Here is a 19,486-nt window from a genome sequence, read left to right as displayed (position 1 = left end):
CCTTGTAGATGGTTATACCACCTTTTGCTGGACTGTTTTAGTCCGTATATCGCTTTTCTTAATCTGCATACTTGGTTTTCTTGCCTCAATGCCTCCTGCATTTTTAATGCCGCTTTTTGCATTTCTGAATCACGTCTTTCATTGCGTACTATTTCATCCACGGCTTGAACTAGGAATTCTGGTAATTCCATATATAGTTCTTCTTCGACGTCGCTATTTAGGTATGCTGTTTTTACGTCCCATTGTTGGACTTTTGCTTCCAATTCGACGGCTATCGCCATCAATAATCTGACGGATTCTAATCTGGCTACCGGTGCAAACGTGTCATGATAATCAAATCCTGGTCGTTGCGTAAAGCCTCTCGCAACTATGCGTGCTTTTCTTCGTTCGACGTTACCGTCCGCATCTAGCTTGTTTTTCAGCACTGTTCTTGTTCCAATGACGTTTTTGTCTGCCGGTCTGGGCACGATTTCCCAGGTTCCATGCTCTAAATGTGATTTAATTTCCTCGGTGATTGCTCTCATCCACTGGTTAGCATCTGCTCCGTTGAAAGCATCGTTTATTTGCACGTCCGTAGTAAGTGCCATCTGCTCGACGATATTTATCGTCTCATCGTCGCTCTCCTCCTGGCTGTCTGAGCTTTTTGGCCCTCTAGGTCTCTTTTCTACCTGTATCAACGACGAGTCCAGTGGTCTCTTTTGACCTCGAGTAATGTCATCGTCGAATACATTGTCTTCAACGTTATCGTCTCTCGGTTTTTGTAATACGACGGTGGATGTACTATCAGTCCGGAATACCTTTTGCGGTCTACCGTGACTTCCTGATCTTGCTAGTCTGGGTCTTCCTCGCAGTCTTTTGGGCATCATGATCGCTGCATCTGCCTCTTCTTCTATTTCCCCTCTTCGTCGTCTTTCTCCTCGCCGAATGGGGTCAAATCAACCTCTACATAGGTCTTGACCTCAGTTGCCTTCTGCGATACTTTTGTATATGGTTTTTCAGGAACTTGGTCCATCTCTGGTCCTTTCAGTGGGTCCACGTAGTCCTTCACTGGCTCTAAATTTTCGTCGAAACGCACGTCGCGTGTTATCGACACCTTTCCACTGTCCAGATGTACCCTGTACGCCTTCGATTGTTGGTCGTAGCCGACCAAACGCCCTGCACTGGCTTTTGGGTCCAATTTGCCGCGTCCCACGCTCTTGTCTAGAACGTATGCCCTCGCGCCGAACACTCTCAGGTGTCTTAAGTCTGGTCTTTTGCTATACCAAACTTCATATGGTGTGTTTCCGCTGATACACCTACTTGGGCAGCGATTTCTCAAGTAATTGGCGGTGGCCACTGCTTCTGCCCAATATGATTGAGGTAGTCCTGCCTCAATTAACATACACCTGGCTGTGTCTAGTAGCGTTCTATTTTTTCTCTCAGCTACTCCATTTTGTTGGGGCGTATATGGCGCTGACTATCTCCTCTGGATCCCTTCGCGTTTCAAATACTCATTGAACTCATTATTACAGTATTCACGGCCATTGTCAGTCTGCAAAAATTTTATCCTTTGGCCAGTAAAAGTTTCAACTATATTTTTATATTCTTTAAATTTATCTAATATCTCACTTTTTGTTTTTAGGAAGTAGATCTCGCACCACGTGCTGTGGTCGTCGATAAACGTCACCATGTACCTGGCTCCTCCGTTTGAATTCACCCTCATGGGCCCGCAGACATCTGAATGTACAATTTCTAACGCCGATTTGCTCCTGTCGACTCTCTCCGTGTATGGTCTGGCTGACAGCTTCCCGCGGCAACAAACGTCGCATACGTCGATTCTTCCTCTTCGTGATAAATTAATCCCGGTCGCTAGTTGCTCTTCGAACAATTTTCTTACTCCGTTTTGGTCTATATGACCCAATCTCCTGTGCCAGAGATTCAATGGACTCTCAGCTGCTTCGTCAGACTTCGACGGTCTTTCTGAGGTTTCTTTACCTGTTCGGGTAACGACTTGGACTTGTTCGCTTGTACTTTCTCGAATAAAGTATAGATCTCCAATTCGATCCGCAACTAGGATTGTTTTACCTTTGGAATCTTTTATCGTCGCCGTTTTGTCGTCAAAAATTACTTTATTGCCTTTATCTGTGATTTTTGATACCGACACTAAATTTGTTCGTAGACTAGGCACATATAGTGTATCGTGAAAATTTGCTGACTCACGTATTCCACCACTAATGGCTATTTTAGCCACGCCTTTAATTTTTGCTGTTGTTGAAGCGTCCGTCGCTAACTTCAATATTGAATCGCACGCCGTTTTACTTATTTGTAAACTCTCGTCGCCACACATATGCGTTGTACACCCGCTGTCCAGGCACCACTTCAACTTAGGTTGACCTTGAACTTTGTTAGCTTCCTCTCTGGTTTGTGCCTGCACATAAAAATCTTCAGTCGTGCTCACTGACGCTCGTGATGATTTTCCGCCGCCCTTTGTACGGCAATTTTTAGCGAAATGGCCGAATTTACCACACTTGTAACATTTTCCGTGATTCTTATATTTACTATCATTCGTACGTTGTGTGTTCACATGCGACCTTGAGCTCGCTGCAAATGCTTTGTCGTCAAATTCTTGTGAGTCATTACCTCTGGCTAAACTTTCATTAAGAATCTTAATCTTTAAATCCTCCGGCTTTGGTAATGTGTCTCGACTTTCGATGATGCATCGGAAATTCTCGAAACTTGGCGATAGTCCATGTAACATCATCGTTGTTAATAATTCCTCGTTGATTTCGATGTCCATGGCAGCTAACTTATCCACTACGTCGAAGAAGTCGTCGAGGTACTGTCGTACGTCTCCTCCTTCGTTTAATTTCCGCATGAATAGCGACTTTAACAGCGTCGCCTTCCTCGCCGGGCCTTTTGATGCGTAGATCTGCTCCAGCTTTTGCCACAGTTCATTCGCCGTTTTACAATTTTTAATAGTTTTTAATTCCGACGGTGCCATTGCTAAAATAATACTTGCTCTGGCCGATTGATCTGCTTCAATCCATCTTGCGACTTCATTTTCATTACCACTCACTTCGTCTGGTTTCACGACACTTCCATTTGCGTATTGCCACAATTTCTTCTGAATTAACAAGGCTTCGATTTGAATCCTCCACGTATCGTAATTGTCCTTCGATAACGCCTGTATGTTAGCGTTCGTATTCGCCATAGTTATATCGCGCGGCACGACGCACAAGACTGATTTTTATAATCAACGACGTAATACACTTTTTAACTTCACGCAAAATTAATCTCACAGCTTCCAGAACGTCCTGGGCCCATAACCTATTGTAAATAAGTGGATTAATATTCGTGTTTGGATTAAGTTTATTTATAATAACAGTAATACAATTAATAGTAAATGAGTAGACGACAATACGACGTGCACGTGGCAATATCAAGTAAGGCCCTTGATAGACTGAACTATATATATACTAGACGGCGGGTAAAGTGCAAGCATGCACACAGAGCACACTTACGACAGCGTAGGCATTGCTAACTATCCAACAGAAGCAAACCTTGATATTATTATTAAAAAGAGCTCGAAGTGCTACAAAATTTTGATTTTTTGTTATACTTTCAATTTTTGGAAACCATAAAAAAAAATTTTTTTTTTTTATTTTTTTTTTTTTTAAACACTCTAATGTATACTTATGTAGTTGAGTTGATTAGTCTCTTTTTGGTTATGAACTGTACCATCTGAATTATTTAAAATGCTTTTATAATGATTCAGCATAGTGAACACTTGTGTAAAAACTGAAAGTAAGTTATTTTGTTATTGTGAAAATTATATAAATACCAAAAATATAGTTTTAAATAATTCTTGTTTTTTAATATCGCTTTTCATGTTCATATTCAGTTGATTTTTCACATGATATTCTTTGTACTACTAATTACGATAAATGTAGATACTCATAAACAATGAAACACAATTTCATTCTAAAAACAATTATGAATAGAAAAAGTGTTAGTTATTAATAATCGATAATAGGCTAAAACAAAAATTTGATTGAAATTTTTTTTATGTAGATTTGGATGAATCAATGAAAACTTCGTGCAGAAGGCAAAAATGGAATGAGCGCCACATCGATGCGATGCTGAATCATTTTAAAGACGAAATAAAAGATGGACGCTATCCAAACAATAAAAAAATGCTGAAAGTATGCTCTATCGAGTCACTATAAAAAAACCGCTCAATTCCAGCCATGAGAACATAGTTTTCAAATTACTATAAGAAAACAAAGCCAAAAAAGCAGAGTGATTTTGATATTTGATATTAGTCGCGAGTTATTTTGAAAATTATTTAGTGAACAGAAATAGAGGAGTGTTGTGATAATGAGTCAATCGCTCTTAGTTTAGTTATATTGTAGAAGCAAATATTTCTTAACTTTTGATAATGCTATTTCGTTTGTTTACGATAGTATGAATAGTCAAATCCGAACAGTGCAATGATACTCAAATATTTAAAAACTAAAAAGAACACTTTGTAGTCTTAAAATAAGTGATTATTTTAAGGACCAGCTCCGAAATATTTGATAGTCAATTGTATTTAAGTTCAGCGCTGAATTTTTGAAAAGTTCACTATGATTATTTTCTTTCCTTAATATAACGCTATTTCGAAAGAAAAGTAATTTTTTTTTTTATTATTACTCAAATATATTAATAATTTGATAGCCAATTATATTTAAGTTTATCGCCGAATTATTGATGTCATTATGATTATCTTCTTATCTTCATGTTATGTTTTTTAAAAACAAAATTTCTATTTAATTGTTACTAGCATTAAGGTGTTTACTTATTATGATTCGCTTAAATTATATACATTTTTATATCATTCAATGCGTACGTAGCATGAAGCTTATTGATAAAAAAAAATTGTCATCAATAATTAACATAGATATTAGGGTGCTCCGTTTGAAACGAAGATTTTTTTTTTTTCGTTCCCCATCGAAAATCTTGTTCTACATGTAAAAATAAAAATTCAGTGAAATTTTGAGCTCTTAATAACAATTTTAAGAACTGGAACAACATCGTTGAAGTTTTCCCATGCTAAAAGCATGTAAATTTTGATTCTTTTCTTTTTATCGAATAAAACTCAGCCCCATATTCACATATCTTATCGGTTCAAAGTTTTCTTGGAAGAGAATTGTATGCTCTCTGAAAAAGCCTGTATGTGCTTAGCAGTACCTTCAACTACAGCCCTCATGGAAGCCTTGAAAGTCTAATTTCCTACGAAATTAGTGGTTTTTTGTTGTTAACTTGTAAACGGTTGACTTTTGGGAAAAAAAGTAGATGACATTTTTTGTAGGAAATTTAGTCTTCTACAAAAAAGTTCTTATGAGTCAAATCTCTAAAATCAATATTTAAAAAGATATATGAACTTTAACTAAGTAAAATTCGAAATTTTAGCTAAATGTCAATGTCCAATACTATACAATATATTCAGTTATTAACTTATGGTAAGTATCAATTAATATATATTTATATAAAATATAAAATGCCCGTAATTATTCATCGAAATTGTTCTTAAGTGCCAACCTCATTTGCAATTCTTTTCAAAAAATGAATGATTAAAACACAGGTTTGAAGAATCTCGTTCGAATTTTCAATTTCCTTAGGACCTAACAGATAGGTTATGTTCGAAAAAACATGTTTTATGTAATGGTTTTTAATTATAAACCCGTTAATCTTGATATTTACCTAAAATTTTGAATTTTACTTAGTTAAAGTTCATATATCTTTTTAAATATTGATTTTAGAGATTTGACTTATAGGAACTTTTTTGTAGAAGACTAAATTTCCTACAAAAAATATCCTATAGTCTTTTTCCCAAAAGTCAACCGTTTACAAGTTAACAACAAAAAACCACTAATTTCGTAGGAAATTAGACTTTCAAGGCTTTCACGAGGGCTGTAGTTGAAGGTACTGCTAAGCACATACAGGCTTTTTCAAAGAGCATACAATTCTCTTCCAAGAAAACTTTGAACCGATAAGATACGTGAATATGGGGCTGAGTTTTATTCGATAAAAAGAAATGAATCAAAATTTACATGCTTTTAGCATGGGAAAACTTCAACGACGTTGTTCCAGTTCTTAAAATTGTTATTAAGAGCTCAAAATTTCACTGAATTTTTATTTTTACATGTAGAACAAGATTTTCGATGGGGAACGAAAAAATAAAAATCTTCGTTTCAAACGGAGCACCCTAATAGATATACTTGGAAAATATGTTCAATTTTATTTGCTAGAATTTGTGATAAATCCAATTTTTTTTTGTTTTTTTTTTTTTTTTTGTTTATTGAAATGTGAATTGCAGAACTATTGTTACGATTCAAAAACTATAAATGATTAATATGTCAGAATTATTTCACTCACCATTTTTTTTTTTTTTTTTTTCGTTAATTTATAAAACAACTACATGATTATAATATTTAGTATTTCATATTATGCTTGGTTAGAAAAACGATCGTAATATGTAGAATACTATCATTTATCAGAAAACATATTGACGTGATCATACTTTAGTTTGCTTCGAAAAGTTGATAATAAATCGTTTTTGTATTTTAAACGATGCATCCACAAATTTCCGATTAATAAAAAAAAAGTATTTGACCACAGAGAATAGAATAATCGTATTAATTTGAAAAGAATGATACTACTAGAATCTTCACAGTTTTTGAGGTGCAAAAATTGAAAATAAACAGTTCTCGAGACGTACAAGTAAAAAGTTACGTCATAACAATTTCCGTTTTAAATTGTCAATATTTTTTGTTTTGTGTGAACGGAAAAGTTATGTTTCTACTAATTTTCTGTTTATAATGTTGATTGTATGTAATCAATTACTTTAATTTAACTCTTTTCTTATTTTAATAATGATATAAACATTAATTTTCAATAAATAAAATTTCTCTGGTAATTAAGCATTATTAATTAATTTCTGGTTCTAGAATATATAAGATTTTATACTTTTATGTTTATGCAATTACATAATGATACTTATATTCAGATGCATCTGTATTTTGTTGAAATAAACACTTTTCTTTAAGTACGAACGTTATACCGCCATACATCAATGTGATAAACAATTGGTTTCTATCTTATCTTAATAAATACGATTAGATCTTAATATTAAGACATTACTCTACTATCAAGAAAATAATTTTTGTTGGGAAATTTACTTGTCTTAACTTTGAAAATGATTATTTTTGCTACAAACCGATAAAAAATAATTGATAATAATAATTAACACAGAACTGTATTTTATTAAATTTGTGATTAATTTTTCCGAACTCAAACTCATATCAGTTCATGGAATCGCGGATTCAGTGATGTTGGGAAGTCAGCAAAATTACAAACTTTCATGTACTTTTCTTAAAATTGTTTTATTATAACGAACGTTAATTTGGAGATTACGCTGTGATTAATATAGTAAAATTTTCTACGATAATTACGGCATATGGTCGCTACAATTTACGTTTCAATTAGAAGTCTTAGAAGTTGTCAATATTACATACCAACTTCTTAATAAGGATCATTTGCTCATCAGAAGTTAAAAATAACTAGGAAATAATAATTTTAAGGAATTTAATAAAATTTGAAGCCACTTATTTGGGAGAATTTTATCATATTTCACTGCTAAACAAAATGACTTTTTGAAATAGTATAGTAATTTTATAAAGCTCTGTACGATGTCTAAAATTAAAAAATTACGTAAGATCATATAAAACATAAAAATATTTCAAATCCATGAAAATGAAAATATATTGCTTCGCAATATATCATTATTTTACTATCATATTTCGGATGGCAAAAACAGAATTACCTGAAATTTGTGAAAGCATACAGATAATTAAAACGATTATAATATAAACGATCGAAAAAATTGTCATATAGATGTCATTTAAGTCCTTAAGTTGATTGGCATCCAACATAAGTATATCGTCAGCAATGATTGATTGAAGTGGTTTAATGATTGGTAAGTAGTTTAGATTTAGCGCCTGAATGTCGGGGTTGAATACAGTTGACATCAAGATTTTCCATTAAATAAAGAGACAAATTATCGGTTTTAACAACTAATTTCAGTCTAAGAACTTTTAAGATATCAATTCGTGAAGACCTATGAGTTTTTCACAAATAGATTTAAAAAAAAATATTTGCAATAAGTGTACAGTATGTATAATTTGATGAATTTTGTTAAAATTTAATCAGCAGTTCAAAATTTTACATTGAGGCTTTATTCAATAATTTTTAGCGGGTGCTGCAAATTGAATATAGATCTCCAGTAATCATTTAATAGAAATATCTCTTGCAATAAAAAATATTGATGAAGAATCCAAATTTATATACAAGAGTTGTCCGTTGGGAACGATTATTTTTTCTTTCACTCTCATTTAAAATTGTTGCTGTAGACATTGGAAAAAAAATTCCCTGAAAGTTTTAGCTCTCAATTTTAATTTCAAGTATTTTCCATTTCATTTTGAAGTTTTACCCTTTATAATACATGGGAAAGTCAGGATTTTTTTTTTGATTCTGTACAGCACAGGTACATTTCAAGTGATTAAGTCGCCATTTGCGGCATTTGATAAATAATTCAGAACTCTTCAAAATTCTCCTTAGTAATTTTACTCAGATTCTAATTGTTTTTTCTGTATTGGTTCTGAAAAGCATTTTTTTAATAGTCATTTGGTTTTTTAATTGATATTGACTGAATAACGAAATTTCGGGAAATTTTATTCTCTACAAAAAGGCACTCTTAGTTAAGTAGTGCAAGTTCGTCGTTCACGTAATATCAGGATTATAATAATTTTGTAAATATGTTTTTTTTTTATATTAGACCGAATGCCTTTTAATTTCAAAATCTTCTAAATCAATAATGATATAAGCAATAAGTCACTGAAGTCAGACTTGAGTAGCTCTGTTTAAATAGTCAATTTCAACGACTATTATGAACCGAGTTAATTCTGATAAATGTCGACGACAGTCATCGAAAATGTAGAATATCGTCAAAGATAGTGCATGTTTATTCAAATTGTCATCGAAAACCGAGTTATCCGCAGATATCGTAGTTTGAATTAGGATATGAAGTCGCCGAAGTCAGTGTATGATAAGAAAATATGTCTCCGAACTCAAATATATATGCCAAGTAAGATTTGTATACAAAGTTACTAAAGTCAGATTACAATATTATTTAATTTAGCTAAATTCAGACTACGATATAAAAATATGTCCCCGAATTCCGATGTATAACACAAGTCATATTGAGATACAAAGTCGCCAAAGTCAGAGTATGATATAAAAATATGTCACCGAAGTCAGATATATATCGCAAGTAATGCTAAGATACAGAGTCACCAAAGTCAGAGTATAACATAATAATATGTCACCAAAGTCAGATATATATTCATTTGATTCATACTCATTTGATTCATTTACTGCTTACCTACCTAGTTGACAGGAAGAACTTCGTATACTATCTTGGGCGTCAATCGAAACCTTATGTCTCTACCTCCGGAGTCCCACAGGGCTCCAATCTTGGTCCCCTTTTATTTCTTGTTTTTATTAACGACTTGGCGCAGTATATATCTTGTTTCTTTGATTTATATGCTGATGACTCAAAGCTTTATATGAAGGTACGCAGTATTGCAGACGCTTGTTTTTTGCAGCGCAATATTGACTGTCTTGCTGAGTGGTGTGCTGACAATAAGCTACAACTAAATTTTGATAAGTGTAGTGTGCTAACACTTACTCGAAAAAAAGTTCCTATCGTTTTTGATTATAGTTTATCTGGCAGAACACTGGGGCGAAGCAGTACAGCAAAAATACTTGGGGTCACGTTTGATGATAGGTTGACATTCTCTATACATATAAACAATATTATCTCACAAGTTTGGAAAACTCTTGGGTTTGTCACTCGAGTGTCTAAGAGCTTTGTAAACCTAAACGCGATAAAGCTACTGTATAACACATTTGTCAGGCCCAAGCTAGAGTATGCCTCGTTAATATGGTTCCCAATGCATCAGGGGCAGTCTGCTAGGATTGAACGAGTCCAAAGGAGATTCTTAAAGTTCCTTATTTGGAAGAAGACTGGACAGTACCCACCGCGTGGTGTTACTGATCTAGCGCTCTGTACGGAATGTAGTTATCCAACTCTTGAGGAAAGGTGCATCTGCAACGAATTTGCTTTTGCCACCAAACTCTTCAATAACCTGATAGACTGTCCTCAGCTGCTCTTAATGTTCAGATTTAAAGTACCATTTCCTGGGCTAAGAAATCATGCGCCAATGCATATGCCTTCGGCGACGATCAACCTGGCACAGTCGACACCATTGTATCGAATGTCTAAGACCGCGAACCGCTTCTGTGCAATGGAGGAATCCCTTGATCCCCTGGACTGCCCTACGGGATATGTGGCCGCATCATTAGCTAACTTAATTGCAAAATGGCGTTAAGTCATAAACACTTAGGCTCAAATCAAATCTTTCCTTTTCTTTTTCTTTTTCTTTTTCTTTTTTACAAATCTGTTATATTTTATTTTTGTAATTTTTCATCTTTATGCTCACCTACTCGAGTAACTGTGAGTGGATCGATGTAATCCGAATATATTATTTAATTTTTTTTGGTTATGATTGTCAGTAAAAAAAAAAAAAAATAATAATTTTAAGAATAACTAACTTGTAAAAATTGTTAACCCTGTTAATGGCTACGGCTGTTGGGTTTGTTTGTTTATAAATAGATAAATAAAATAAATAAATATATCGCAAGTATTACTGAGATACGAAGTCACCAAAGTCAGAGTATGATATAAAAATATGTCACCAAAGTCGGATATATATCTCAAGTAATATCACGGGTCAAAAAATTAGATCTTTTGAAATATATGATAAATTTAAATATTTTTTCTTTAATTCAAGTTTATAAATCGTATTTATTTTAAATAGGAGTTTAATTTGTTTTTGTCCGTACTAGTCATTATCCAGGCCAATTTCAGACTTAATTTCGTATGATATTTAGACTGTTTTAAATCGGGTTTAGACTAAAAACAGACTTTTTTATTATAATTATTGGCCTGTGTTCAATTGTTTTGAAGGACAAAAACAGACTTTATTTACTATAATTTTTAGTCTGTGTTCAATTGTTTTTAAGGTCAAAAACAGGACTTTTTATAAATATAAATAATAATAATAATAATCTAGAATTACAAATTTATTTTAATTTTCTTGGTATTTGATATATGCTAATGCGCTTCGGAAATAAGATGTCACACGGAGAAAAATATTGGCTCGAAACCTACCAATTTTCACAATGCTGTCGACCAAACTTGAAACAGGAAGTGAAGCATCCAAAAAAATATTGTGCTCTTATAAAAAATTACTATGCTACATCACAATACTTACAACGCGCGAGATACTTATCGATAAGCATTAAAATCAATTACTTCGATACATTACAATAATTTTGATGCAGCATAATAATTTTTTATAAGAGTATAGTAATTTTTTGGATGCTTTACTTACTGTTTCAAATTTGGTTGACAGCATAATAAAAATTGGTAGGTTTCGAGCCAACACTTTTCTCCGTGGCACAAGAATTTTGATGTTTTCGAATGCCAAAATATTTTCGATTTTATCCATTAAATAAGAAAAATTTCTTGACATTTTGAAAGTTGTTTTATCACTTTTATTCAATGCTATAAATATTCAGCCAAGACAACTCAAAATTTAGCTGTCAAATTTTCATTAACTGCCGACATTTTCAAACAAAAGATACTAATTAAATAGTAAACAAAATATAATCAATTCTGTAACTTAATTTTAACTTCCCGCAAAGAAAATCGATGACTTTCGAAGAATTCGGGAAGTTACTATTTTCACCCCGATTTTCAAAAATCGAGTTTTAATCAGATGTCGACGTTTTGAGGTCCTAGGAAACTATTCTGACTATTTTCAGAATGATTTCCGAGTGTGTGTGTGTGTGTGTGTGTGTGTGTGTGTGTAAACTCTTTGTAACTTTTGTTACGATGTTGGCATCGTACGCCTCCGTTTATCATCGGGTCAGAACTGTCACATGACAAATGCGGCAGTCCTGTCTATAAAAGAGCGCGTCAACGTGCTACCGGTGCTTTTTGTGTCCAGCTTTGCTCATAGCAAGTGGTCTTTTGAGTTTAGTTGTCACACGATAGTAATCGACCTGTTCGCTGATTGTCGTTACTATTTATCAATTTAGTCTTAACTCATATTTGTTGGTAATTCGTCTAGTGTCCGCGATAGTTAGTTCAATAAATTATCCAGTACTTATTACATCATATTTGTTTGGAATAAGTAATAGCTCATATTTGTTGCTATACCGAAGACGGTTATTTGATTAAATTGGTAGAGAGCCCTGTACGTGTTAAGTACAGTAACTGTATTGAGAACCAGTGTGTGTGTGTACGACGTGGCAATTAGTTTATTATTAGTTCAATAAATAATTAAACTAATACCTGAAACCAGTGTTGAGTGAATTCACCTGTGCTTTCCCTAAGTCCACATTAGACAATTAAGGGTCTTCTCAGTCCATACATTGGGGAATCAGTACAAAGGTCCAAGGAGGAGATTTCTGAGGATCAATCAACGCCAGTCCAAGGACATCAAGGACTTATCCATCTCCGAACACAATCTTAGGCTAAGTACTAGTATTAGTTTAGAATTGTAAGGCCAGTTCGGGTAAGTTAATTAATACCTAACTTAAATATCACAAGTCAGAGTTTCATAAAGAGCTAGCGGGGCAAACTTTGACCCACGAACTGCACCCTTCCACCAGTAAGTGCAGGATAACGTACCCCAGCGTTACAACTGGCGCCCAACGGGTTTTAATTAATGTAATAGTTAATTAAGCCTATATTTTATTGTATAACGCAATAAAGCGCAACGGATTTGTTAAATTTCTTCGAGTCAAGTTAATTGATCAAATCTGTAACTCACATCATTTTAATTATATAAATTCAATTAATCACTGTATAGTTAAAATTTTTGGACATAAAATCAGTAATTTTCGAGTAGAGTCCACGAAATAAAAATAAGAACACCGGACAAAGAATTGTCGAGTATCAAGCAGGTTCAATTTGAGAAATTGTTCCCGAAAATTCCTAAGGCCTTGACTTTTTAGGCGTTTTATCAGGAAGAAAACGCACACTACCAGTTTTTCTATATTTTTCGCTCTAAAAATATAATCTTTTTTTTCATTTTTAGTTTATCTTTTTTTGCTTAAATTTTTTGTTCAAAAAAAAAAAAAAAACCAGATTTTTAGTTAATTTTTAGGTAAAAATTACAATTTTGTTTAAAATTATCTCTAAAAATTAGAGAATCAAAAGAAAAATTACCCGGGATTAAATTTTTCTAGAAATTTCTTTTCGCCCGGGAACAAATAAAGAAAAAGGTGATAAAATCACGCTTCCGGTATTATCGTTATAAAATAATTCAAGTTTAATTTCCCAAAGAGAAAAAATATAAATTCCGTTGGAATTAAGAATTAGTATAAACCGGAAATAGATTTAAGTAAAATATTGTTAAGTGAAGTGAACAGTGTAGTGTATAACATTGTAAATTAATTATAAGTAATTTTATAATTTACTTAATATTTAAGATTAAATTTAAGTATAAAATAGAAAAAAATATTTGTTAAGTGAAACAAATAATATACCGGATATAGAAAAAAAAAATTAAGTCTTTATACAAATAAAACCAGTAAATAACGATTAAAATCTAAATAACAGACTGTGTGAATAAAAATTCTCGTAGTAACAAGAAAAAGACTTAGTAAAACCAGTATAAACCAGAAAAATCTGGATATAAAATTTTGTCACGATAAAATTTCAGTAAAGATTAAAATTGTAAAGCAAACAGGAAGTAGCTTCTGTTAAGTAAATAAAATCAACTAAGTGACAAAATCACAAAAATAAAAGATTTAGAGTTTGTAATAGCATAAAATAAAAACTTAGTCAAGCAAACAAAAACTCTCATGAAATAAACCAGAGTAAATAAGACTAAAATTTTGCTTTGTAACAAACCGGAAACGAAAAAATTAATAAATTGAAATTTATTCAAGATAATAATAATAATCGGCTTAGTAAATACGAGACAAATACCCGAACAGCCAGGTTGACTCATTGTTATGACTAATTTATTATTGTAACATAAGAATATCAACATAAAACAAAATAGGTGATAATCCGCAAACGCGGGAAACTTTTAAATTCAAATTATTTGTTTCAGAAGATCGCCTAGGAATTCATCAACCTTACTGTCGGTATAGTAGAAACTTAGTGATCAATTCATTGATTTACCGCCATCTACCAGGGTAATAAATAACCGTATTTATTAGACAAAGTAACGTATAAAAAGTTGTTGACAGATATTTTATTACGCATCACAAGTCACAACCAGTTCAAAGTAAAATCTTTTTTTATTCTTCAGTAAATAAATAAAATAGAGACAGTTTATTAAAAAAGTTATCAATAGAAACTTAATATATTATAAAGTAATAAAATACATTTAATACGAGTAATAAACGTATACAGAGACGTAAAATAAAATATATTACGAGATATAAAATCCAGGTTATCCACGTGTTCGCATACTAAAAGGTATTGATTTTAAGTATTTTTATTTAAAATTTAACAGTAAAATAAATAGAAAAATATAAATTAAAATTTATATTGTACCAGTAGTTAAAATTTTTATACTTTTTGCATATAAAATATTTTTTAATCCACATACGTGATCGCGAATAATAATACAGAATTATTGTAAGTCAACAGGTTTATATCAACGGAGATTTTGGTCAGCACGCAACGGGAATACGTTGCAAACACTTTATTTATTAATCAACTAATTTTCGTGTTTATTTTTTTTCGTTTTATTTTTTATTTCGAGTCGGAATTTAAATTTCTGTTTATTTTTGCAAAATGGTTAAGACAAGGAAATATACAAAAGAACTTCAAGCAGAAATGCGATCGATGGTAAACCAATCGATGGCCGAAATAAAAAAGGAGGTGAAAGAAACGATTCAACAGCATCTAAACACGACAGTACAGCTTGACAACCAGAATCAAATACCAAATAGGACGGACAACTTTGATCAAATAGAACAGATGTCAGAATCACAAGAAGTAAACAAACAAAAAAAGATACCAGTAATTAGAGAAGACAGAAGATTAACAAAACCTTTGTTATTTAAAAAACATGGTGAATGGATGTCAGCAGACCAGTACAACTTCAACAAATCGCCTGAAGATGACGAAGAAGTAGACAGCGAGGAAGTTATAATCCACGCAGTACCAGGAACAGCACAACAAAATCTAAATGTAACAACTCTAACACACGAGGAGAGAGTATGGAGCCTAGATAAAATTAAAAGGAACATATTCATGTCAAATATAAAACAAGTAGAAGAATTGCAAGTACACAATGCAATCTGGTGCAAGACGATGGCTGACATGATCAACTGGACAAAACAAAGAGTAAAAACAGAAAAAAACCTGACAGCTCGTATAGAAATAATTGAATCTATGCCAAAAATTACCAGCCGCAAGCACGTAGAACAACTAGAACGAGAACTAGGTATAAAGAAAGGAGATGTTGGATATTGGGAAAATTCCATAATAAATTATATAGTGAAGGATGTACAGCTATGGGACAACACCGAAGATCTGGAGGGAATTCAAAACTCAACCCAAATATACCAGAAAACGCAACAAGAGATGGGATCACGTGAGAAAGGAAACGTGCCCATGAATAATTACAACAAATATTCAGTGCAGTACACGCAACCTCAAATGTATGCGCACAACGGACCAAATGTACAGTATACACACATACCAGACCAGAGAACCCAATATCAAGGTCACCAGGGATTCAATACAATGAATACTACGTATAACACGCGTGAAGACAACATGAAGAAACGTGCAGACAAAATAAAATCAATGGAAATATTGATTAGAAGTAACAACTTGAAATATACAGCAGATTCACAGCCTAAACAATGGTTACAAGCATTTACTGAGACCTGCATCGAACAAGAAATGGAGTTCGAAGAAAGAATTGACTTATTAAAAATAGCAATAGCCAGTGAGAAAGAATGGTTTAAACAGAACGTTAACACATGGACAAACTGGGAAGATGTCAAAAAATCATTTAATGTGGCATTTTGTAAAACAACTCTAGACACGGAAGTACTTCAGGAAATATTCAGCATATACCAAAGGAAAAATGAAAATACACAGGAATTTGTGAGACACATGAGAAGCAAATTCGCTGAGCTAGAAGATCCAATGACAACAGCAAAACAACTGGAAATAATAAAACCAAAGCTGACCATAGAAATTCAGAGAGAATTGAATTCTATGCAAAAGGCAACGACGTATAAACAATTTGCTGAATTAATATCAATCGCAGAAAGCAGAGTAGCGGACATCCGGAGAGTGAAAGAAGCCAGAAAAATACCAGTACGTAGGCTACAAACAACAAGAGATTCAGTGAATGAATCTACGGAGTCAAGTTCTGAAGAAGAAGAAACAACTATATGCAGAGTAAAAAGAAAAAGCAGGAGAACTGCTGTAAATAAAATTAAATCGATAAATCACAATAAAGATGACGATAAAAAAATTAATGTCATCTTTAACAGGAAAAACCAGCACAATGACAGAGAGAGATCAAGATCACGAGATCGCAGCAATAGATCTGGGTCCAACACTTCAAGAGGCACGAGTAAATCTGTAGGAGGCACCTACACGTGCTTGAATTGTGGAATGAAAGGCGGACACAAAACCAGGGATTGCGAAGAGGATAGAGTCGACGTTTGTGTGCGATGTTTCACCGTGGGAGCAACAGCTAAACAGTGTAGCTGTAGAAAAAACTAACTGAGCGAGTGCGATATACGCAGTGTCCCGTACTCGCGACAACGTTAGCAGACTGCGCTTCGGAGCAAGAGGGGGGAGGCCACCCATCTCACCACCCCATGGAAACAGAAAGTGATGGAGTATCAGACGACCGACAGTCAACGGCCGAATCAGATCAAAGTGACAACGGTGAAGTAAATAAAAACAGGTCTGATATAAACAATAATTATAAAATTAATAGTAGTGTCCAGAATAGTGTCGTGATGGGTAACTGTATAGCTAAATGCTGCGGCGCAGACTACTACGTGCCGTCTCCTACAAAGGACAAAACACCTGCAGTACCTAAACCAGCGATTAAACAACTCATTACAGTATCTGAGGGAGCAAACGTGAAGCAAAGCGTACAACTAAGCGTAAGTAAACATTTCACGTGCTTAGTAAAAATAAATAAAATAAAATGTACAGCATTGTTCGACTCAGGTGCCGGTAGAAATTTCATGACACAGGATATTGCCAGTAAAATCCAGGATAATATAATAAAAATAAAATTCAATACTGCTAAAAATTCATTTATTTTAGCAGATAATTCAGCAATACAAAGTCTTCGGAGAATATTTGTTGCGTTCGAGATTGAAGAAACCGAGGTACACGCATGGTTTGAAGTATTCGACCGGATGCCCGATGACATCATCCTAGGGATGAGATTCATGATGGATAACGGGATACAATTACGTGCCGATAACATGACGTGGACATGGAAACATGATGATCATCCAAAAGTTTGTGAACCAGTACAACCAGGTAACACAATCAGATCAATTCACTTGAACGTAGACGAACAAGATAAATTAACTAAATTTCTAGACCAGGAATTTGTATTAATGGACAAAGCTGAGCTCGGTACTCTGAAAGGAGTCGAGTATGAAATTGAATTAAATAATTACACACCGATACGCGTAAAGCCATATAGGAGGTCACCGAAGGTAACAGAAGCATTACACAAAATTATTGAGCAACTACTTGACCAGAAAATTATTCAGGCAAGTACTAGTGAATGGAGCTTCCAGCCGGTGATGGTGAAAAAGAAATTACTACCAGGGCAAAGCGCGGACGACATCAAGACATGGAGAATGTGCATCGACTATCGACCGCTAAATAAAATAATGAAAATGGTCAATTATCCAATGAGACGCATCGATACATCATTGGAAGTCATCAGAGAAGGTGCATATAGAAGTGTCATTGACTGTACAAATGCCTATTATCAGATTCAGATAAAACCAGAGCACCGTAAATACACGGCGTTTGCTGTCGAAGGAATGGGGTCATTCGAGTTTGTAAGAATGCCTTTTGGTTTGTCAACTGCACCAGGAACATTTCAACGTAATATGGATCTGATAATTCAAACAATGAAGCAAACATTACGCCAGCTTGAACTACCAGCACATTGGATAAATTTTATCCATCCATACATGGACGATTGGGTAGTAGCGACACCAACATTTGAAATTCATCTACAAGTCCTGGGGATTTTATTCAAAGTCTTCAGAGAGGTAGGACTATTAATTAAAAGAGAAAAATGTTGTTTCTGTGTTGCAGAAATGAAATATCTGGGATTCATTATTAAAGGTAATGAATTACATCCAGATCCCAGCAAGCTGAGCGCCATAAGAGACTACCCAGAACCAGTAAATAAGAAACAGCTGAGACGGTTCTTGGGAATGGTAAATTGGTATCGCCGACATATGAAGATGGTTGCAAAAATCCAAGATCCACTCACATCTATTACCAGTGAGAAATCAGTATGGGTATGGGGTCCTGAACAACAGCAGGCCTTTATTGACATGAAGAAGTTACTCTTGGAGGCACCAGCATTAACGGTACCAGATTATAATTCACCTTTCATACTTTATACAGATGCCTGTGATACCGGTATTGGTGCCGTATTAACACAAAAGGGCCAAGACCGAGAATATCACATAACTGCTATCAGTCGATCCTTGAACAAGCATGAGAAAAATTACACCACGACAGAAAAGGAGTGCCTTGCAGTCATTTGGTCGTATCAAAAACTGAGAGGTTTTTATGAAGAATATCCAGTGACAGTTGTCACCGATCATGCAAGTCTGAAATGGCTTCAGAATGTCAAGAACCCGAGAGGACGATTAGCAAGATGGGTAGCAGAATACTCTCTGTGGACAATAACAATAGTTCACAGACCAGGCATTAGCAACGAAGCGGCTGACGCTCTCTCCCGAGCTTACGAGGGTATTGAACCTGAGGCTGAGAGGGTCAATCGAGTAAAAGACATAGTACAACAGTGGTACGACAGAAAAGTTAACGAGGTCAAGGCTACTCCAACACGCTTTCCTCAATGGAAATTCCTCGATAATGACCTATATTATTATCGACCGCGGCATCCCACGCAGTTATTCGACGATGCGCCGGAGCATTGGAAATTAGTTGTCAAACCAGATCAGCGCAAGTCAGTTATCAGCAAAGCGCATGACGAAACAGTATCCGGACATGGCGGAATAACCAAGACGTATCACCACGTGGCCAGTCATTACTATTGGCCTAATATGTACT

The 19,486-nt window shown here is 34.2% G+C and overlaps 2 protein-coding genes across 2 annotated transcripts; both read left to right on the top strand.

Moving 5' to 3' along the window:
- The first annotated feature begins 10,031 nt into the window (after positions 1 to 10,031).
- On the top strand, positions 10,032 to 10,469 carry LOC130673872 (uncharacterized). Its single transcript, XM_057479085.1, has one exon. It carries the CDS (start codon positions 10,032 to 10,034, stop codon positions 10,467 to 10,469), a length of 438 nt encoding a protein of 145 aa, XP_057335068.1.
- Positions 10,470 to 13,300: 2,831 nt separating this feature from the next.
- Positions 13,301 to 16,918, top strand: LOC130673467 (uncharacterized). The gene is made up of 3 exons (XM_057478485.1): positions 13,301 to 14,155; positions 14,271 to 14,384; positions 14,472 to 16,918. Exon 3 carries the CDS (start codon positions 14,963 to 14,965, stop codon positions 16,916 to 16,918), a length of 1,956 nt encoding a protein of 651 aa, XP_057334468.1. The 5' UTR covers positions 13,301 to 14,155; positions 14,271 to 14,384; positions 14,472 to 14,962.
- Positions 16,919 to 19,486: the final 2,568 nt, after the last annotated feature.

Source organism: Microplitis mediator, chromosome 8, assembly GCF_029852145.1.
Source record: "Microplitis mediator isolate UGA2020A chromosome 8, iyMicMedi2.1, whole genome shotgun sequence".
NCBI lineage: Eukaryota > Metazoa > Arthropoda > Insecta > Hymenoptera > Braconidae > Microplitis > Microplitis mediator.
Note: the sequence above shows the minus strand (reverse complement) of the source record. Positions and strands in the feature narration are given on the sequence as shown.

Coding starts and splice junctions, on each gene's coding strand:
- LOC130673467 (XM_057478485.1), top strand. CDS start 14,963: ATGGTTAAGACAAGGAAATATACAAAAGAACTTCAAGCAGAAATGCGA.
- LOC130673872 (XM_057479085.1), top strand. CDS start 10,032: ATGCATCAGGGGCAGTCTGCTAGGATTGAACGAGTCCAAAGGAGATTC.